The sequence below is a fragment of the Pantherophis guttatus genome, chromosome 1, assembly GCF_059756535.1.
Source record: "Pantherophis guttatus breed Tessera chromosome 1, ASM5975653v1, whole genome shotgun sequence".
Lineage (NCBI taxonomy): Eukaryota > Metazoa > Chordata > Lepidosauria > Squamata > Colubridae > Pantherophis > Pantherophis guttatus.
The window spans coordinates 259,016,504-259,039,987 of record NC_142063.1 but is presented as its reverse complement, the minus strand read 5'-3'; the positions used below and the strand labels follow the sequence as shown (position 1 = coordinate 259,039,987).

General features: G+C 35.5%; 1 protein-coding gene and 1 long non-coding RNA gene across 3 annotated transcripts in view; one reads left to right on the top strand and one right to left on the bottom strand.

Annotated features, from left to right (window-relative positions):
• The window catches only part of LOC117666297 (uncharacterized), a 64,766-nt gene that overhangs the window by 4,383 nt on the left and 36,899 nt on the right, over nt 1–23,484 (bottom strand). The gene's annotated exons all lie outside the window — the stretch shown is intronic.
• Nucleotides 1–23,484, top strand: part of MAP3K5 (mitogen-activated protein kinase kinase kinase 5) — a 106,910-nt gene that overhangs the window by 65,076 nt on the left and 18,350 nt on the right. For both annotated transcript variants that reach the window (XM_034418877.3, XM_087882813.1), the window contains 12 exons: nt 3,835–3,884; nt 9,475–9,570; nt 10,599–10,680; nt 12,004–12,137; nt 15,155–15,282; nt 16,151–16,287; nt 18,443–18,548; nt 20,546–20,703; nt 21,061–21,238; nt 21,787–21,807; nt 22,841–23,018; nt 23,118–23,286. In XM_034418877.3, the coding sequence (XP_034274768.2) occupies nt 3,835–3,884; nt 9,475–9,570; nt 10,599–10,680; nt 12,004–12,137; nt 15,155–15,282; nt 16,151–16,287; nt 18,443–18,548; nt 20,546–20,703; nt 21,061–21,238; nt 21,787–21,807; nt 22,841–23,018; nt 23,118–23,286 (1,437 nt within the window). The remainder of the gene's footprint in view (nt 1–3,834; nt 3,885–9,474; nt 9,571–10,598; nt 10,681–12,003; nt 12,138–15,154; nt 15,283–16,150; nt 16,288–18,442; nt 18,549–20,545; nt 20,704–21,060; nt 21,239–21,786; nt 21,808–22,840; nt 23,019–23,117; nt 23,287–23,484) is intronic.

Below are 23,484 nucleotides of genomic sequence, written 5' to 3'. Positions count from 1 at the left end.
GAAGGGTATGACTAACAGGGCCTTTTTCTTTAGCGCCAATAGCGCGAATTTTAGTTTCATGTTTAGGTTATTATCAAAGTGAATGTTACATGTAAGGATGGCATACTATTCAAGCCAGAACTAAAGAGAAAAGCTAAAATGCTTTTAGATGTAAAAAGGCAGATGCTATCATTTCTGAAAAAAAGAATTAAGTGAAAGAAATGATAGAAAACATAGAAAATGTGATAGATTTCAGGGGATTTTTTTCCTTAGATAATGGTATTTTGGACCACTAGTCTGCAACATGGCAAGTTTGGATCCTAGAATGTATGCACTATACTGAAATGCATCCCTAGAACTCCAAAATTAAATCTATAAAAAATGCACAATTTAATAACACCAAAATACTATTGCCAAATTATATAAAATGTTGGTTTTCATGCCATATTTTAGTATCCTCAGAACAGATTTTGGGAATAAGATAAAAAAAATCAAGATTTGGTGGTCTTTTGTGAAATGTTGGACATTTTTAAATTTGATCTTTTGTCTTTCATCTATCTTTTTTTATCTAGGTCTACAGTAATTTTTGAAACATTCTAAAATATAGAGCACACATAGTTGTCATTGAACAACATCAGTTGGGACCAGAATTTTTGTAGCTAAGTAATGCTGTCATAAAATGCAATGTTATGTAACCATACCCCTTAGTGACAGAAATTCCAGTAATTCTGGTTGCCATTATTAAACAAATCACTGCAGGTTGTTAAGCAGTGTTGTTAAGGACTTCATATTGTTGCTATTTGCAACCTCCCACTGGCTTCCCCATGACATTTTTTCAATTAAAGAAGGCCACAAATGGCAATCACATGAACGTGGGGATGTTGTAACCAACATAAGTCATAACTACAGTTGTTCAGCACCAGTTGCTCAGTCGCTGAACAAATCTATTCAACTCTTCACTTCCTGTTATATTGAACAAAATTATTATTGCAATGACTCATAAGTAGGATAAACCTAGCTTAGGTTTTAGCTTATTTTTTGCTGGCCAGATTGGTTGAAGTGACCATCTATAGCATTTTGACTGCTCTAAATCACATTGCTTCCTTACTAAGAAAGCAATCAGCCCGAGTCTAGAATGGGGTGGGCAAGCTTTAGAAATCATGGATACATATAATTTTTTCTGAAGAGCTTGAGGGCCACATTATCCACAGAATAATGATGCAAAGTGAGGAGAAGAAATCTTGTGTGGAGAATATTTCCTAGCACCAGTTGCTTTTTATGTCAGTTTGTAGGAAATCTTTTTATTTTATAAAAAACTTACTTTCTTTTTTTAACCCATCTATGGAAAACATGGGCAGTAGCTTTTAATATATTCCTGTTTCATCTTCGAGCAAAGCTAACAACCATATTAAAATGAAGACTTGTGAATTCCAGTGTGGGTACACTCAGCTTTGATCCTTAGTTAGTACAGCAGACGGTACACCAATTTGGCAAGGCTTTGCACATGTAATTATGTCTGTTTGGGGGAAAACAAATGCATCCTTCACATGGGAATAAGGGTAATTATTACTCTTTTTTTCCCCAAAAAACTTGCAAAAAGGCAAGGCAGTGTAGAAAAACCACTTCTACTTTACTCTGTCATGCTAGATTCCATAAGGCAATTTTTATCTTAAAGGTCAAGAAGTTGAGCTTCATTCTGGTTTACTATTTTTGGGATTGCTGAGTATATTTCATTAGGCCATAATCATACAATGGAAGGTGCCCTTTCTCTTAACCCCCTTGCATCACTGGTGGTCTCGTTCCTCCTTCTCTACCTTCTCAAGATCTAAACTTCTAGAGCAGATATGGGGGATACAGGAAGCTTGCAGGAAACAAGAGGATCTGCTTCGTTTGCTGATGGGGTGTCAGTGGTATATGTCTATTATATTCCACAGATTATCGCAGAGAAGAAATTCAGTCTGACTTTATAAATGGCAGTCCTCAATTTACAACAATTTGTTTAGTGACTGTTCAAAGTTACAACAGCACTGAAAAAAGCGACTTGTGACCATTTTTCACATTTACAACCATTGCAGCATCTCCATGGTCACGTGATCAAAATTCGGATGCTTGGCAACTGACTCATATTTATGATGTGGCAATGTCCCAGGTCATGTGATCATCTTTTGTGATCTTCTGCCAAGCAAAGTCAAAGGAGAAGCCAGATTCGCTTAACGATCGTGTTACTAATTTAACAGCTGCAATGATTCACTTAACAGGGGCAAGAAAGGTTGTAAAATGGGACAAAATTCACTGAACAAATGTCTCACTTAACAGTATAAATTTTGGGCTCGATTGTGATCGTAAGTTGAGGACAACCTGCAATAATTTTTGTTCCCATTTTATGGGTGTAGAACGGAGTCTTGGAGGATAAAGGGTTGTTTACTCTTTCTCCTGGATCACACTGACATACTAACTCTGTTGAACTTTGATGAGTGGCTTGGAAGCCTAAGCTTGAACGTTTATTTCACTTGGGTAGAATTTACTGGCTCTTCCTGTCTGCTGAATAACACCTGAACTGTTTTGTGGCATAAGCCTGCCTCTTGCCCAAAGCTGCAATACCTAGGGGCATCTAGTATTGTTCTTTCCAGAAGCTCTGAGTGCTACCTTAGCCCTGGTACTTGGTCTCACACTGGCTATTTAAATAGTTTTCCTGTTGCCTCTGTTTTTATTAAGCAAATAACAGATGTCAGACTTGGACAACTTTCTTAAAATGTTTACACTGGTGGACTGAAAGTTTGGCAGGATCACCAGGAAGATTGTTTCTATTTAACTTCACCCTCTTGAGAACATAAGAATTAAGCAACTGTTAAATTATTATATTTTTAAAAAATATGTTTTTAAAGAAATAGGAATTTCCGAGCTTTCTTTTAATGGCAACTACCTAATGAGAAATGGGTCTGAAGTATTTTTTATAGTGTAATGCCTTTGTCTAGGCATTACACCTCCATAATAATTTTCACCTCCATAATTGTTACGAATTGAAATGGAATCCAACAAAATGACTAAGCAAATGTGGACAGATAATAAACAAATGTCTTGTTTTGAAAGGCATCCTATGAAATAAGCAAAGAAAGAAGCTTCAAAGATTCAACCATGAGAAAAAGGCATAAGTTCAGCAGAGTTATTAGGATTATCTTAATACTATTCTATATATACAGTGAACTTAAGTAGGTGGCAATACAAGGCTAACTTTGTCTGGAAGCTAAGCAAGTTCAGGTTTAGTTAGTACATGGACAGGAATATCAGGGAATACCAGAGCTCTGGCAGAACTGGAAAGTCAAAAAATATTCCAGAAGACAGTTCCCACATGTTTGGTTACAATTAAATAGAATTTCCTTTTGGTTACTTTCATTACTGTGGTTTGCCACTTTAGCTCTCATATATTGGGTATGTCTTAATGTTAAATAGTTCTTTTGGATATTGTTCAATTTTTATGTGATACGCTGCCCCAAAACATGCTAAGTATTTGAGTTGGGTAACCCTATATCTATCTATATTTATGTGGTCATTAGGAGTTGAAACAACTTGATGGCACATAACCGATCAATCCAAAATACATTTAACAAATTCATAAATAAATGAGCAAGGCATATCCTACTTGCCAAGAAAATTGCACAAATCTATACATGAAATTATTAGGAGTCAAGCCTGACTTGAATGTAATGCCATGTGCAATTTTATTAAAGTGACAACTGTTTCATAAAAGGGTAAATGTAATAAAGGAAAATAACCTGCCAAGATTTTAAGCTATAGGCTGCAATATTTTATATCATTTAACAATTACATGCTATGTTTGTTGGTTTCTTGTTACAGAAAGGTATTCATGAATGGAACTTCAGTGCTGAATCTATAAGAGGAGTAAGGTAAGTTTATATTTATTTGTCTGTGACACCTTTATACTACCTTTTCTTTACAGAGTTCAGAATGACCTCTTTAGATACTGACTGTTCTATTCAATCCTTGCAATAACTGTCTAATCAAGATGAGAAAGAGTGACTGAGTTCTATCATATAGCTCAATACAGAATCCATAAATATTTCTTTAATAAGCAAAAAAAAAATTGCATCAGTAAAATACCTTAAAACTGAGTCTGGTTATTTTCTTCTAATTACTTGTATCTTCAGGAGAAAGGTTTTGATCCATGGAAAGTTAGCTGGATAAATTAATTAAGTCATTATATTAATTGTGCTGTTAAATCAGATATCATTAAATAACAGTGATATTTAAAAATTAGTGAGAGACAGAAAAACATTACTCTGTTTTCACAGAGATTGCGAAATGCAAACTCTGGGCATGGAAAAGTCTCTACCACATTTTTAGATATCCTAAATAATGGTGTTATGGAGCACTGAACTTATTACTAAGTAGAATCTGGAATCTTGTCTGAGACCTAAATGTAATTGAATCAATAATGATTATAATGCTGTAGCCTTTAATTGATATAAATTAAATGTTTGCCAAATAATGCAACAACATCATATTTGACTTCAGAAAAGTAAACTTTAAAAGAAGATTAATAAAAAGAAAATTGATAGATAGTCAAGGGTCAGTTCTCTTAACAGTGCTTGGAGATTATTCAACTCCAGTAATGAAATCATATTTAGGATATTCATCTCAAATCAGCCCCTTCCTTCTGGAATAAGGTTCCCTCAAGAATCGAACAGCCTAATGGGGATTTCAAGGGATCTTTGGTGAGGACAGTTAACTCCCCTTTTCTTCCGTTCTCTTGTTCTCATTTGGATTTGTTTTCTATGCCATCATTGTTTCTTTATTTTGAATTTGTTGTTACTTGTTTTTACATGTTTCTAAAAAAATGTCAATTGCCTACAGTTGCTGGGAGGTGGAATTACTACTAGTATTATTATTATGAAGGCTACGGCAAAATTCAAAAGAAATCCAGATACTATCTTTGAGCAAGGCCAGAGATGATATCGAAATTAAGAAGGTTTCCTTCAGGAAGTGAATGTTTTGCTCAAAGAACAAAAAAGAAGCTCAGTCCTGCCCCAAATTATGCTAGCTAGTAATAAAAGTTACCAAAAAAAGATTTGAGAAACACATGACAAAGAACATTAAAAGTAAATAATTAAAAAAGAAAACTTCAAATGTATTTGGAATAAGAAACTGGTTAAATACAGGTTAAAGGTTGTGAAATGGAGAGAGCTCCATCTCTCTTACAGAGAGCTCTATTTTTATGGAAGCCATACTAAAGTCAGGAAAATTGCAATCAAACAAGGAGAAAGCAGTCCAGATGATAAACTTTGGTGCTGTTACCGTCTTATGTTTATGTTATAACTCTGTGTGTGGCAGGTTTGTGTTGCTTTACAATACACAGAATTTGTCTATATAGCTTCCTAATTCTTTGCAGTAAAAATACTTATCTAATCTTGTTTCTGCTTGTTAGTGTAGGCCTGAAAGAAAGTTTTATAGCCATCTGTGGTATGAAGCCCTGATAATGTGAAAACATTAAAGGTGTGTTAAGGTAGGATAGAATAATAGCAAAGAATGAATTATTTTCTAAATAAATAAACGTGCGTGTTGATGATGTTTTTTACTGGAGGTGTTTGAAACAAACTAAGAATACAGAGGTAACAAGAAAAAACTGTACAACAAATTAGCAAGCTAAAATTAAATAAATGTCCAGACCCGGAATAGTTTTTAAATATGAGCATGCTGATTTTTTTTTCATAAAAATATGCAACTTCTCTTTTACACTCAGCAAAATTTTAAAAGAGATTGAGGCAAAACAAAGGAAGTCATAGCCCAGTAAGTTTAACATTTCTTCTGCAAAAGGAGTTGAAAGTATTATTAAAGAGATAATGAGAAATTCAGATCTTGCTGATAAGAAATCAACATAGCTTTTGCAAAGAGAAATCTCACTGACTTTTTTTTAGAGTAGAAGTAAATATATATACAAGGATTACCTAATTAATTATGTAGTTGGACTTTGGGCAACTGGTGGGAAAAAAAACCCAGGAAACTCAGTAAATGTTCCTATAGGTCAGATTTGCAAAAAGGCGTCTCCCAGGGATCAGTACCATAAGTGATACTTTTTAACTCTTACAGAAATAATTTGATATTTATTGCTAAGAATGAGGTAGCCTTGTTTTTTGAAGGAGAGCCCCAAAATGATTTCCCTCAGTGAATGGTCGTCAGAGTGGCATTATAAAGTGATGCATGTTGGTACAAAGCAAAGCAAAACAAAACTTTACTTTTATATTAAAGGGCTCTGATCTGGCGATGAAAAGGACCGTGGAATCATAGTGACTAGAGTTAATCCTCGACTCACGACCACCATTGAGTCCAAAATTGACCCCTTAGTGAGGCAGTTGTTAAGTGAGTTGCGCCTCATTTTATGACCTTTTTGTCGCAATTGTTAAGTGAATCACTGCAGTTGTTAAATGAATCATAAAGTCATTAAACAAATCTGGCTTCCCCCATTGATTTTGCTTGTTGGAAGCCAGCTGGAAAGATTACAAATGATATTCACATGACCCTGGGACAGTGTAATCATCATAAATTCATGCCAGTTGTCAAGCGGCCAAATTTTTATCATGTGACCACCAGGATGCTGCAATAGTTGTTAGTGTGAAAATCAGTCATAAGTCACTTTTTTCAGTCCCATTGTAATTTCAAATGGTCACTAAACAAATGGTTATAAGTAAAGGAATGATATTAAAAAAGCATGTTCCATGCTTGGAAACATTAAGAATGGAAATGAAAATAGAATAGCAATATAACGCCCTTATGTAAATCTATGGAATATGACCTACTTACTAGTCATCATACCTCAAAATGGTATTATGGAAGGGGGAAAAGTATAAAATAGCACATCTTCAAGAAATGATTGCAGCACTGGGGACACTAGCTTGGAAATGAAAGGAGCAAAAAGGGAGAGATAACACTGATACCGTGTTTCCCCAAAAATAAGACCGGGTTTTATAATTTTTTGGGTTCCAAAATAAGCACTGGGGCTTACTTTGGGAGGATGTCTTATTTTTTCCCATGTACAGAGGCCCACTTCTCATGCAGGAGGCTGCATGGTGCGCCAGTGCCTCCTCCGCAAGATGGGGAAATGGAGTTTCCCCACATCCCCTGCACCAGCTTATCTCAGGGCCCCCACAGCCAGGCTATCCACACCCCGAAAACTGCCTTCCAATGGCAGCACCAATGTCCCTGTGGCCGCTGGCCCACTTCTGCTTGCTCGCAGCGGCAATGGAACAAGAGGCCACGCGATGCGCCGGTGCCGCAGCCCTGAAGTGAGGTGGGGGGATGGAGCTGCCTCATGCGCCCTGCACTGGCTTACCTCGGGGCCCCCACAGCCAGGTCATCCACGGCCTGACATCTGCCTTGCCTTGTGGCTGCGACACTGACATGTCGCTCGACCTTCTGCTCCATTGCAGCTGCGAGCAGAAGTGAAAAGGCCTTGTGGGCTCCTGCTAGATATGCCTGTTGGTGCTACCACCGCAAGGCAGTTGTCGGGGCATGGATGACTAGGCTGCAGGGGCCCTGAGGTAAGTTGGAGTGGGGCATGTGGGGAAGGTCCACCACCCCCCGCCTCACCTCACATCATGTTGGTGGCACTGTGAGCAACCAGATGGAATGGACAGGAGGCCGACTGTGCAAGCTCTTAAGAAGGGTGTATTTGGGGAGGGGTAGGACTTATATTAGGCACACGCTTAAAAATGCTAGGGCTTATTTTTGGTATAGGGCTTATTTTGGGGGAAATACGGCATATGCAATTACACGTGATATATGCAACATCTGTTAAGAGATGCTTTTATCATTGTGTCACAGAATTTATTTATTTTTGTTCATTTATTAACTTTATATGCTGCCCATCTCACCTATAAGGCAACTCTGGTTAGAAGTGTTAGAACTCAAGGTTGTCTACTAAAACTAAATGCAGGGAGATTCTGATTTACAGTGCAGAGCTGAGCTGTAAAATTGACTGCGAACAGTTGTGATAGGAGACAGGCAATTTAAATGACTTTTAAAATGGAATTGAAAGTTGCATGGAGTATCAAGTCTCAAAAAGGTGCTTTTTCAAAAGGCAGTTGGACTAATTTTTTTTTTTCATCCAAAAGCTTCATCAATTCTTGGATGAGAAGTGAAACATCTTCCTGAAGGAAAAAACATAGTCCAGTTGCCTTTTGAAAAAGCACCTTTGATATAGTTATGATCTGTATGACTGAGAATCTTCATAGTCATGGAAAATCAAGCTATCAATAACTACTAATGCTAACTGCATTATTGTTTAAATAAGTCCTTAGATATGGTTACTGAGAAGCAACTGTGGAAGGAGGATTCCACCCATTCCAAACTTGGGTTGTGTTCCAGTTGTTTGCCATGTGACATAACGTGCAAGCTTAGGCTGCCTTGTGGCCTGATGTAGCAGGACTCTGTTTGCCTTCTTATATGAACAATACAATTATATGCATATTTAGTACACCTAGACATCTATATATTTAATTATTTTCAAGTAAGATTCATCGAATTTAGTAAGGTTACTTGTCGTAAGTTATTAGACAGATTTCAAGTAGCATTTATTCTGGGAATATGAAAAAAGATTGGTATGCAATTGGAATGATCTGTCAGAAATATTTTAGTATTTATTTGCTGTTTGCTACACTTCATGTTAAAATATATTTCATAGATTAATTATCTGACAGCCGTAATTTGATGATGAATTTTTGGTACATTTAAAAGGAAAAAGAAAGCAGCGGCTGAAAGTTTGTGCTAGGGTGCCCTCCAATGGTTTCCTGTATGTAGTCAGTTTCATATCATGGAGGGAAAAAGCCACAGGAGGTCATTTGGCGGTGAAGATGATGAATCTTCATCATTCATTCTTGGTGGTTGATGACAGTTCCATGAACTACATGGAGTTCTTATGTGATTCATGAACTTCCAAATCCAGATGATCCTCCCAGAGTTTTTTTTTAAGAGAACAGTTACACTGGGTGTATAATTTTAATGAGATGCAGTCCATTTAAATGAGGTAGCTACCTATCTTTCTTCAAATAATTGATAGTGTCCTACTTAATATGATGTAAGTATTTCAAGAATAATTTTTTCAGCTTTTTGGTATACTTTTATAACCCCCCCCACACACACACACTTAAGTTTACAGACTCAGATATCTATGAGACTAGAGAAAAGTTTGGAAATGATAGCATAGCCATATTTGGGAGTCCCGAAATATTGAATTAACTTTTATTTTTCTATAAGGAAGCAACCTGAGCTTCATTCAATACTTTTGTTTTATAAAATCTGAGGGAGGATTTTCTTCCTCTAACATAACCTCACCTATCTTCCTTCTTAAAAATAAAGACAAAATTACTCTGTAGCATTTTTCAGATATCAGGCATTAAAAATTCTCATTTCTTGTAGAAATCAAAAGATTTCATAAAGTATAAAGACATATTAGTCATCTATTCTAATTTTATTTCCTTTTAGCATTTCAAAATTTGAAGAACGATGCTGTTTCCTGTATGTACTACACAATTCAGATGACTTCCAAATCTATTTCTGTACAGAACATCACTGCAAAAAGTATGTGTTGATTAATATTACATATTTTAAAATATAAATATGCTATTTTTACATCTGCCATGTTTTTATTTGATAAAGCATTTTAAAATCCACTGTGGCATGAAAAATAATTGTATTTACTGAGAATATTTAGCAGTTTAATTTCAGCTTCTGAGGTTTTTAATCAGTAGCATTCACTTTGTATTTATGACATGCATTAATGCTGGTTGTTCCCCGGCTGACTTTTTCTGGGCTCAGAAGCTAAGGTAGGGTCAAGTCTAGTTGGATGAGAGACACCCAGGGAATATCAGGGTTGTGGAAAAGCCACCCAGGTCTATACTAAATCTTCCAAATATCTACCCATTCAGATTTGTTTCTGAATTTTGAAGATTTGAATTAAATTATCTCAGAATGGCATCTGTTATGGATTGTGCCATCTGTAACATAATCTTTCCTGTATCTCAGTGTGCATTCCATCACTTTTTCTTTGCAAGCATTTAGGAATAGATATGAAACTTACAGAAGCATTGTTTAAATCCAAAATTGGATTGCAATTTATATTAAAATCCCTCTTTCTCAAGTGACATAACCACCATACATATATTCTCAAATGATGTAACCATCATACATAATAAGGCCTGTGCTTGTTTATTATGTTTATCCTATTCTTTCTCAACAATTCAAGACATTGTACATGCTTCTTCCCTTTTCCATACTTGTTGTTTTCACAACAACTCTGTGAATTATCTTGAGCTGAGGAATAGTGATTATTTTAAAGATATTCAGTGACCTTTAAACCTTGTTTTATTCCAATGTTCTAACTCTTATTATTATATGCTGGGTATGGTTGTATTTACCAAAACAATATGCAAAATTGTATATTGAGGTATAAGGTACAGTCAGAAGGGGATCATATCAAAACATGCCTAGAATTTCTTTTGTGAAACATAGCTGTGGTATCAATCAGAGTCTGCTGTGATTCCTAATCACCAAGTTTTACTCTGTTCATTGTTTTTTTCTTCTATATGAATACTATATGTCTTTGGCAGATTTTTTGAAATGGTTAATAGCTTCACTGAAGAAATAGGAAAAAACACAGAGGAAGGTGAATGTGATGGAGATTCTCTGGAGGTAAAGGCAACTGTGTATTCTTCCTATTTTTCATATTTTAAAAAACTGAGCTCCCTAGCAAGTTCCACTTCATGCCCACAACCTTGTCTCCTTTCTAGACTTTCTCCTGTATTTCAAGCATTTGTTAGCAGGAACAGAGACTATCATGATTTACAACCTCATGTTTCTTTTGCAGTATTATAATAACTCATTACAAAGAAAAAAGCAAGCCATATTAATGTATAAACCTGTTGTAGATAGATGAACATTTTAAAGAGCTGTTCAAACTCTAATATTTATATACATTGTCATTTGATATTTAATCATCCATTGAGCGTACAGGTAATCCTCACTTAGCAACCACAATTGGTACTCCCTTGCTAATCAGTGCAGTCACTAAGGGAAACATAATGTGACCATGATGAACTTATGACATCACTTCCAATTTGATAATTCAGCGGGTCACCACAGGTTGTTAAGCAAAGTATCAAAATATCAAAAGATTGCAGCTTGTGGTTTTACTGCCAGTTTCTCCAATGTTTGTCAGAAGCTGGTAGTGAAGCACACAAATGGCAATTATGTGATTATAAGACATTGCAAAGTTATAAATGCCCATCAGTTATGAAGTGCCTGGGTGTTGATCGCATGACAACAGAGACACCGTGACAGTTGTAAATGTGAGTTCTGGTCATAAAGTTATATTTTTAATACTGTCATAACTTTGAACAGTCGTTAAACAAGGCAGTATGTTTAGTCATTGGCTGCCACTTAGATGTTTAGATCTTCTTTTGTTAAACATTATCAAGAAGGTTCATGGGGAAAATATGGATCAGTGGAAAACAAACAGAAGTTAAATTTTTAAACAGAAATTGTTTTATAAATAATCCTCTTTAGTGACTGTTCATAGTTACAACAGCAATAAAAAGAACTTTACAACCAGTCCCATGTATTTATAGGACTTTTGTAGGTGTGTAAAAGCAAAGGGAAGTTGAAGTAAGATCATACACACAGTTGAGGTTTCACTTAACAACCTCTTTGCTTAATGAATGAGTTGTGGGTCCCAGTTATGGTCACTAAATGAGGACTACCTTTTATGAGATTCCTGTTCTCCAAGGAATGCTAATTCACCATTATGAAGTATAGATTTTTTTAAAAAGACAAAGTATACAGTAGATTTAAAAAAATAAACACAACGGCACTGGTCTGACATTTAGATAGGATGTTGATTCTCCTTGGTTTGAGCCACTGTTGAATCACATCTTCCCAAAAGATTACAGTATTTGTATTTGACACATAACAGAATGACATATCCCTTCCCTTTTGTGTATTTTTTTTTTGTTATAGTATGATTATGAATATGATGAAAATGGTGAACGAGTCATTCTGGGAAAAGGCACTTATGGCATAGTTTATGCAGGACGAGATCTGAGCAATCAAGTCAGAATTGCCATTAAAGAAATCCCAGAAAGAGATAGCAGGTATAGTAATAGTGAATGTTGACAGATGCTGCTATATTTACAATTACACAGCTAATGCTCACCAGTGTTCTGTTGGAAAAACTAATAATAGGACTCCAAAGGTGTTCAAAAGCACTTCCTTCTCAAACAGTAGATACATCAACCATAGATAATCAGAAGAGAGTCCTGATAGGTGCTGTTGAACCATCACAATAATAGCAATAGCACTTATGTACTGCTTCACAGTGCTTTAAAACCCTCTCTCAGCGGTTTACAGAGTCAGTGTATTGCCCCCATTTTACTGACCTTGGAAGGAAAGAAGGCTGAGTCAACTTTGAGCGGGTCAGAATCGAACTGCCAAACAGCTGGCAGTCAGCAGAAGTAGCCTGCAATACTACATTCTAACCATTGCGCCACCATGGCTCTTTCATAATAGCATGAAAGGAGTCTTCCTGTCCTTGTTCACATCACAAAGCTGTGTATAGGTTGGGCCCAGGGACTCAGGAAGCAGAATTAGACATGAAAGACAATTGCTGCACGAACACAAAATGCTTAATTATAGGTCACTCAGACATGTGGTATTTGCATTTATGCAGTGTGCTTAGTAAGCCTAGCTGGATTTAATATTGGTTAGTTATTTTATGGCTATTTATGTTCTTTTAGCTTCTGGTTCAGTGGTTAAGTGCTTTCTGAATGTAAGTAAACAAAAAAAAGTACCTTAAGAGATTATGAAATATTAACACACGTTTCCATTTCCCATCCCTTTTGGCAGCGGATGATTTGAAGCACAGAAATGACCTGGGTGTTCTTAATCCTTTCATTTAGCTGGCCATCTGGCCAAAGAGAGAGACTGGACCAGACTCTTTTGCAGATTTCCTGAAGTGTATTTATCCTCACTCATTTGCATGTGGAATTTTGCTGCGGGGGAGGGGGGATGGCAGTGGGGGTGGGAGTGCACTTATAAAGCGTTAAATACTTTTTTGTTCTTCCCCCACACAAATCTATTTTCTTCTTACTGTCCTCCCCTACAGCAGCTTTTGTCTAACAAAACCAGCGATAGTTTTGCCTACACATGCTTGCTTTTAATGCTTCAGGAACTTGATCTATATATTTCCATAATAGGAAAAAAGCAGAATAAATGTATGAACTGGTAAATATATAGTACAAATTACACAATCCTACGACATCATACCTCTCACAATGGACCCACAGAAACTATACACACACCACTTACAGGCAGAAAGAAAACAAAGCTAGAAATCTCCGAATGTAAAATTCAGAAACAACCTCAATCTTCTCTCAACCAATGCACATAATATAAAATATCAAATATAGTATGCAGTCTATACCAATACAATTGACATGACTACAGTAGAGCCCAGAATTTTTGTTGCTAAGTGAGACATTTGTTAAGTGGATTTTGCCTCATTTTACAACTTTTCCTGCCTTAGTTGTTAAGTGAATCACTGTAGTTGTTAAATTAGTGACACGGTTGTTAAGTGGATCTGGCTTCCCCATTGACTTTGCTTGTCAGAAGGTCGCAAAAGATGATCACATGACCCCAGGACAGCAACTGTCATAAATATGAATCGGTTGCCAAGCATCCTAATTTTGATCATGTGACCATGGGTATGCAGCAACAGTTGTAAGTGTGAAAAATGGACATAAATAACTTTTTACACTGCTGTTGTAACTTAGAATGGTCACTAAATGAACTGTTGTAAATTGAGGACTACTTGTATATATAAAGAGACTGGCCCAGATTGCTCTTCTGTCCTTCTTAAAGGAAGTTTGCAGACATAAGTGATCCTGCCTTTTCCAGTTATGTGTCAACAACACATAATTTGTTGCCTCATCTTTATGTGTCAACAATACATAATTTGAAATGATTCAGTCAGTCATCTGCTAGGCTGTCCCAGACACCACAACTTCCCCAGTACCTCCTGTTTCCTCTCCCCAAGGATTATTTTCTTTTTAAAAAATCTGAATAATTGCCATACCATTTCTGCCTCTTTTTGTCCTTCTGCATGTGTGTGTGGAAAGGGGAGACTCAAAATGACTATAGAGGTAGAATGTCTAGAAAAGCCTTATTTGGGGGCAGGTTTCTCTTAAGATTACTTTAATTATGATTATAGGAAGGGAGAGTTGATTTTTGGTAAGTAGTTTAGATGATCCAGGGAAAGCTAGTTTAACTTCAAACTAGACTAGGTCTGTTAAATGTAGACTAACGTAATTAAAATAAAATAAATTAACTCAGTTTTTAAAATCATACCAAATTCAGCCTTCTCTCTCTCATGTCTAGTTTGTAATGTGAATAGGGCCAGAATTTCATACTATAGAAAGTTGTATATATGTAACTGCAAAAATTCAAGCTTTATCATCTCTGAGGCAGTTCCACTGGTGGCTAAAATTTGTGAAAATAACAGTCAGGTACAAGCGAATCTTGATAATGAGTGGTAAAACTATGGAGTGGCAGCTGGCCATTTTAATAGTCGTATTTCAGTATCTGGAGAAACCAAGATAGGGAAAATTGACTAATATGATAGTTAAATGGGAATAACAAAACTTAAATGTTGGTGTATTGTAGAATTGACTCAGAATCTTAACTTTGTCAGAAAAGCACAGAAAATGTGATTAAAAACTGAACCTGTTTCAATGAAAAGGAAAAAATATTATTGCACTTAAGCAAACATCCATGGTTGACATCTCCAATAAAACACCCATTTCAAATTTATATTGGATTATACCACCAAAAATATGAGATAGAGCTGTATTTTTCTGTACTAGTAAGTTGTTGATTCAGTCAGCTTTTATGCCTTCTGCCTTGCTATTTGTTCTATGTTATCAATTTTTAGGAATATATTTCCTTTGTACAAACATTAACTGGACAATTTTCTGTGCTTATTATTTTTTTTTACTTTAAAGTACTGCCATCTGTAAATTATTGAGGTTTTTTTTAATAAACTGAGTACTATGTAATAAATTCCATGGGATGAAAACTACGGGACTGAATCACGCTAATCTATTTTTTCTTTTAGGTATTCTCAGCCTTTACATGAAGAAATAGCTTTACACAAACACCTCAAACACAAGAACATTGTTCAGTATCTTGGCTCATTTAGTGAAGATGGATTTATTAAAATATTCATGGAACAGGTACCAGGAGGTAAAACATTTCTAGATTTAAAGAATTAATGCATTTTTATTCAAATGTTTGCCATTGCTGTATTTTCTGTCAACATAGGATTACAACTCCCAGAATTCCTAGTTGCAGGTCAGCAAGTTTGTTATAGAAGGTTATAAAGCAGTTTTTCTTCATTAACATTTAGAAAGTTGATGTGTGAAATATTGTTCAGAACTCAAAAAATCTGCTTTTCAATTCACTTAATCAATGAGGTAAAAGCAACAAAATGTAACATTTTGAAGTAGAATAAACCATTTGTTTTTGTTTTATATTAAGAAAAAAATAGAACTAGTTCTGAAATAATTTTTGTAATAAATTGTATCCAATGATGTCTGTCTGTGGATGCAAAGTTTCCTCCAATGGAATAAATTCTTGCATCTTTCCTCTGCACACATCTTGGTTTACTCTGCAGGGTTGAGGGAATTCAGATAATAAAATAAATAAATAAATAAATAATTTTATTTCTATACCGCCCTTCTCCCGAAGGACTCAGGGCGGTGTACAGCCAATTAAAAACACAAGACACAACAATAGTTAAAAATTAAAATAATTAAATAGATTTGGCCGATTTAAAACCCTAAAAATTAAAATTAAAATTAAAATGGGTTTAATGGGTTTAGACAGAGGAGAAAAAAGGTAAGCTATTGTACAAGTAGAACTTTATCTGCTTAACTTTGCTTTTAACCTGGTATAGTGATAATCGGAATATTTTTTTCCTACAAAAGGTGCTAGTGTTATAATAAATACTTTTCCATTTTCTTAAGGAAATACAAATATTACCATTCAAGTAGGCCCTGCAGTTTACCCTTAGCATTTGTCTCATTTGAAACTATTTTTCTTTATATTTCAGGCAGCCTTTCAGCTCTTCTGAGATCAAAATGGGGACCATTGAAAGATAATGAACAGACAATTGGTTTCTACACCAAACAGATTCTTGAAGGATTAAAATACCTCCATGATAATCAAATTGTGCATAGAGATATAAAGGTGAGAATTGCTATGTACTATAAATTGTAAAGGAAGATTTATTTGCAGAAAGAACTGGTATGAATGAATGTAAAATTATTTTATGAATATGAAATTAGTTCTTCTGAAAGAAGAAAGTCTCAATCCCCATTTGATCATAGTTAATAGAGAAATCTGAACAGATATTCACTAGTAGAATGCATTGGAACTGATTTAGTTCTTAGTATTTTAGGATTAATGGATGATATGAAATGATGATGGATAAGATGTTTGCAATTTAGTGGGGTAGTCTAGTTGGGATTCTGATCTGAATTCAGCCTTGTTTTAGTTGTGGGTTCTTCAAAAGGTTTTGGAAAAAGCACGGTGCCTGTAGGACACAAGGAACCAGAATGACACTGGAAGTTGATCATAGAAATACGTTTATTGCTACTCACCTATTTACAAGACTCTTGCCAGACTAACTGCACTCACTACAAACAGCTAGCAATTAGATGAGCACTGCAAGATTTAGGGAGGGTCTGCTTTCTTCCATTTCCTCCCTTTCAATGATTCCAGGTTAGCCAATCTCATAACTCCTCCCTCCACTTCAGCTTTAGATTACACCACAGTGTCTGATTCGTGTCCTTTTAAAATGGATAGTATTGATGTAGCATAAAGATTGGTAAGATACAATTTATCTAAATAAATAGTGATGCACAGAGCATACCTGACTTGTGATTATTTTAACCACTCCCCTTTTTCTATATTAATTTACATCAGGGATCAGAAATCTTTTCAAGATATGGCAGAATTCTCACATTAATCAATACGTATGAGTGAGAGGGAGTTTACATCCCGTTGATGATGGATAGTATCAAATACGAAGGGTTCATGAGATCTGGTTTACTGTTCTGTCGCTTTTCCACCCCATTTATTCATTTTTTTTATCTTTCATACGTTTTGTCTCAAACACTTTTTTTTTTGCAATTCACTGTCCTTTTTTCTAACACACCCAACTGCCATGGCTATGGTACCATGAGGTAGCCTGCTCAAGGAGTTCTTGACTGATGGAATAGAGGGAGGAGGCCAAACCCAAATGATTCCAAAAAAGATTGGAGAACTTTTCCTTCTTTGTCCTGGGAATTGTTCCTGATGTGAACATGTGTTTCATATGTTCCTCATATGAAAATAGAAATTTTACACAAATCAATTGATTTTTCAATCAGACTTCAAGCAATTCCTCTCTTATGTTCTTGCTCTGTAATAGTTTTGTTAGACCTTTCAATTCTTTGGTAAGGCTATAAGAGACAGTAGAGAGAGGAAGACAACGTAAAATCTATTAGGTGACTTTGCCTACCATTTGCCAATTACATTGGTAAAGTTCACCAAAGCGCTACGAGTATTAACTTCTATAACAGTGATGGCGAACCTTTTCGACACCAATTGACCAAACCAGAATGTGTGTGTGTGTGTGTGCCCACATGCATGCTTGCTGGAGCCCCAGAAACTTGAAGACCAGCTGGCTGGTGTGCATGCAGGCGCTGGCCACCTGGTCTTCACGCGTGCCGGAGCCACCTGGTCTTTGTGTTTCTGGTGCACGCATGCGTAGTGGCCAGCTGGTTTCCGGGGGCTTCAGTATGCACAAAGATCAGCTGGCCGGCACACATACGCACAGCAAAAACCAGAAGAGCAACTGGTGATGGCGCGCATGCCCACAGAGAGGGCTCTGCGTGCCACAGGTTCGCCATCACGTTCTATAACAGTAGAACGGAATGCTAGAATATTGATACCTGTAACTTCCAACATCTGGCTATGCTTCCGAAAAATACTGGAGATGTTCAACAACATCTGCAATGCCACAGTTTTCCTAGCCCTGATTTATGATGTGTTAAGAAAATATGTTGTTAAAAATAATTAAATCCACACAACATTAGGTATAGAAAATAAATTTTCCCTATAGTTTTTGAATTGCCCTACTTTATTGTTTTTCCCTGCTACCATTGTTTTTAGAAGGTACATACAGATACTAGTTCAGCATTCAGGAACGAGAAGGTCATCAGACATGTAATCTAGTGTCGAAGGTGTAGCAACATCTATTTCATTCATAATCACTTTTCAGCATTCATTTTAACTGTGGATTGTTTTGCGACGTCAATCATAAGGTGAAACAGTGATCTCAAATGTTCTCTTCCTCCAGGGGGATAATGTTCTTATCAACACATACAGTGGAGTGTTAAAGATTTCAGATTTTGGCACATCAAAGAGGCTTGCTGGAATCAATCCTTGCACTGAGACTTTCACAGGTATGTTCTAAATCTGAAAGCATATTGTAAAGTTCCTAATTTCAATGTCAGGAAGAATGTTCAGTGTTCATAAATTGAACATGGTCTTTGGGATTCCTAGTGGATATAACATGCTCATTTTATTTGCCTTGTGTTAAGAAAAAAAATACCCTCTCTCTGCAGTGATTTAACTGTATGCAAATCTTAAAAATGTTAATTAAGAAAATTTACATTAGAAAATATGTTCATGATGTAGTCCGCATAAGTAGAAATAATCATCTTTTGGTGTGCATAGAAATTTCCATTAAAGTTATCAGCAATATTCCTGATAATTGATTTAGAGGAAGTACAAACTATTTAATCAGTCTGACATTCTGATCCAATTAAAGGCCATACATAAGCATAACATTAGCTGGCTTAGAACTGGGTGTGCTCTGATTCAGTATTCAATATTATGGCTGGCATTTGTATACACTTATAAAAATGTATTAGATTTTATACTGGATTTATATTTCTTATAGAAAATAAAAACAACATAAATGTAACTTTGAAAGAGTGAATAGATTTATTTGCAGTTTTTAACTTTAATAGATATAACTTTCTGATTAGCCTTTCTGTACTTTGTAATTCCCAAATGTTGGATTCCATTTCCAATCTTACTTACTACTGAATATATTGAGAAAGCCTGGTGGGGACTATTCAAAATAGCTTTAAAAAATCCCAACTGCATCCAGTTGCTCTATTGGCTTGTGTCATACAGCATTCAGGACACCTATGTATACATCATGTTACAGACACCTATGCTGAACCATATTATGGAAATTATTGCTCTGTCATTGAGATATTTGTAAGCTTTCTGTTTGGTAGCTCTTCCAAAACAGCATAATGTGTGAATAGCTCTTTTCTGTATGTTCACCATAATGGACTACTTTTGAGACTAGTATGGAACTAAATCCAGTGATCTTTAAACTATTACAAAATTACAACAAGATCAGGTAGAAAAAACTAGGTTTTTTGAGTCATATGGTCTTGGTCTTGAATCAAAAAATACAAAGTCATGCCAGTACACACAATAATTTTTACAATCATAAACTCAACATTTTCCTGCTTTTTATTTCTTCTTATATGAGAACTTCAGAGTTTGTTGCTTGCAAAGACAATTTTTTTTTTTTTTGGGAGAACAATGTGCACTGAATAATATTTTTTTTAAAAGCATGGCCAGATTGTATTCATGTTCCAGATTTGTTCAAGGATCAGTCCTGACATCTTCAGGCTATCACATGGCTATCCTTGCATGGTTATTTCAGTGCTGGCCCCTTATACCCAAACTGGCACAGGATGGATATTATTTTTAATGCGTATTTGAAATAACGTAATATTTAAGATAATATCTGCTCTTACTGAAAACACACATACACATAAAATGTTAATGGCATCCTCCTTTCCGCACTGCAGGAAAAGGATGAAAAAAATATTATAAATCAATAGCCTCTGTTAACTCCCCCCCCCCATTCCTAGGTACAATGGAAAAATACCTTGATCTATCTTTTCTATAGCATTTTTATGGGCAATAAAATAACCTACCTCTGACGCAGCATTCAATTTATATAAACTAAGGTTATCATTACATTCTTCTTGTACTGTTCCCTTTTGCATTTAAGAAAATAACTGTTTTTAGTTTTGTTTAATCACAGTTTTGTGATCTTAATTTCATGTCTTGATTTGTAAAGAGGAATTCAATCACAGTTTGCTGATTTGACTATAGTTGATAGATTAGATTAGAAGCATTTAAAGACAGATCATAAGTGCAAGGCCAGTATCAAATGCAATCTATTAAACTAGGATAATTGAGTCTGAAAAAGGAAAGATAGGTGGGACACTTGAAACAGTCTAATGTGCCATATAAATGCTAAATGCTGTGACAGAAATGTACATGTAAAATCTGAGAATTCATTTGTTTTAGTATATACCTTCTTTCAGTTTATTAAATATGCATAAAATACATCTGTTTTTCACAGGTACTCTTCAGTATATGGCACCAGAAATAATTGATAAAGGACCAAGAGGTTATGGAAAGGCTGCAGATATCTGGTCCTTAGGCTGTACAATTATTGAAATGGCCACAGGAAAGCCTCCATTTTATGAACTAGGAGAACCACAAGCAGCCATGTTTAAGGTTAGTTTAGATAGTTACATTTTTCTGAAAAGAGGAGGAAAAAGGAAAGTAAACTATGTCAAGGCTGTGTTGAAAAAAACAAGACGATATGATAACTGGCTAGAGGGGGAATGTTACAGCATATTTTGTTCATATTTAGATTCACCTGAACATGAAAGCATGTCATAGAAAACAAAATGCTAAAATGTTATTTAAATCATCTTTTAAAATAATACCTATCAAAGAACAAAAGACTGTTCTAAGATCTTTCAGCTAATGCTATTTTTAATGTGGAAACAATTCCCTCTGCAATGAAAGATCTGCTTGTGTGGGTTTTTTTTTTTTTTTTTTAAATCGATTTTCATCTGCATTTATTAGGTTGGAATGTTCAAAATACATCCTGAGATTCCAGAATCCATGTCAGTGGAGGCAAAAGCTTTTTTGCTGAGGTGCTTTGAACCTGATCCAGATAAGAGAACCTGTGCTAATGAGCTTCTTGTAGATGAGTTCTTAAAAGTCACCAGCAAAAAAAGGAAGTCGCAGTCAAAACTAACAGGTGAACAAAACTTAACTCTTCTAGTTGGGAGATCTTAGATTATTAGGGGTCATTATTAACAAAGCCAGGTTACTTGACAGTCTTTTGAGAATGGCAAGTTAGAACACACTGACAGATATGGTTTTGAAGTAATGAGTTTTGTCAAACTCATAAGTGTTACATAAGTGTGTGTGTGTCAGGGGTGAAATCCAGCAGGTTCTGACAGGTTCTGGAGAACCAGCAGCAGATATTTTGAGTAGTTCAGAGACATGGCAAATACCACCTCTGGCTGGCCCCAGAGTGGAGTGAGAATGGAGATTTTGCAGTGTCCTTCCCCTGCCACGCCCACCAAGCCACACCACGCATACCAAGCCATGCCCACAGAACTGGTAGTAAAAAAACTTGGATTTCACCACTGGTTGTGTGTTGTGTAAATACAGTATCTCCATTCTTTTAGTAGAAATTCGATATTACAAAGTTTAACTCCATTGGAGCCCCATTATATCAAGTTTCCTTTATGTGACTTGAGCAATTCTGGATGTTATATTATTTTTGTTTTATTTTCACAGCTCTGACAGCTGGATCAAATGGTAAGTTTAGCAATTAATATTTTTTTCTGAGAAGCTTTAAAATGTTCTGAAATATCAGGTAAGTTTAACTCACAAGAAATAAAGCTATAAATATATGTAACAAGAAGACATTTCTGAGAAATATTGCAATAAAACATTTTCATTTGATTTGTACATATATTACATATCTGACGTATAAACATACATACATGCATACACCCTGTTTCCCCCAAAATAAGACATCCCCTGATAATAAGCCCAATCGGGCTTTTGAGTGCATGGCAATAAGGCCAAGCACTTATTTCAGGGTTCCAAAAAATATAAGACAGGGTCTTATTTTCGGGGAGACATGGTACATACATACATATCTCGACATACTAGAAAGATTATTTTTCTCTCCAGTAATGCAGAGTTGAAAACGCAACTGATACATTATAACTACCCCAACCTTGTTAAAAGTGAGATACAGTGGTATCTTAATACTCAACTGCTTTGAAACAGTTAATACAATTCTTTCATCCAAGATAATATAAACCCCTGGAGGTCTTAGTATATAGAATATATGTATTGGGAAGAATACTTTTATTCAATTGTTACAGTTTTCTCTCCATAAATATTTGGTACTCAACAGATTTTGACCTGAAAATTTCATGTCAGTATTCATCATTTGTTTGGTACTCAATGCATAACTTTGAACTTGTTGATGTCAGCTTCCTTGTGACTGTTATATTATTCCTTATGGGAAAAATTTGTTTGGTACTCATCGTTTTTGGTACTTATAGCATCTCACAGAACCAATTAACGATGAGTACCAAGGTACCATTGTACTTTTTTCGTACTAATTTTTTCTGCACTTCTGCCATCACTTTGGAATTGTACGCAGTTAATACAATTCTTTCATATATTATCAGAAGATCAGAAGATAATATAACTTCTGGAAGATCTGAGTAGATAGATTATATGTATTGGGGAGAATTGTTATGTTCAATTATTTGTTACAGTTTGCTCTCCATATATATCTTGATCATATTTTATTTCCTATTTCATTGAGCAGAATATCTTCGAAGCATATCCTTGCCTGTTCCTGTTCTTGTAGAAGACACAAGCAGTAGCAGTGAATATGGGTCAGTTTCACCTGACAATGAGTTGAAACTTGATCCCTTCTCCTTTAAAATGAGAGCCAAATCCTGTGGTGATAAGGAAGGAAAAGGACTTAGGTCTCTTTTTCTGAGGTAATTTTCCAAGTAATATCCATGCTAGGTTATGAAAAAGAAAATCACTTTTTAAAAAGAGGTTTCTTCATGGTAGTTTCTACTGTTAAATATTCACAGCATCCCAGATGAGAATTTTGAGGATCACAGTGCTCCTCCTTCACCAGAAGAGAAGGATTCTGGCTTTTTTATGCTAAAAAAGGACAGTGAACGAAGAGCTACCCTTCACAGAATTCTCACAGAAGACCAGGATAAGGTAGTGAGAAATCTGATGGAAGCCTTAGCTCAGGTAAAGAAATGTATGTAATATGTTTAGCATTATTTTTTAAACAAAATACATTGGATAGTATGTTGGGATCAAAACATATTGCAAGTTTATATAATATTGTAGTGACATATTTATTTATAGGTGGTAATTGGCAGGTTTTCACAAATCCTACAGAGCATAAATATATTTAAGTGCAAATAACTGCAAGATTAAACACCT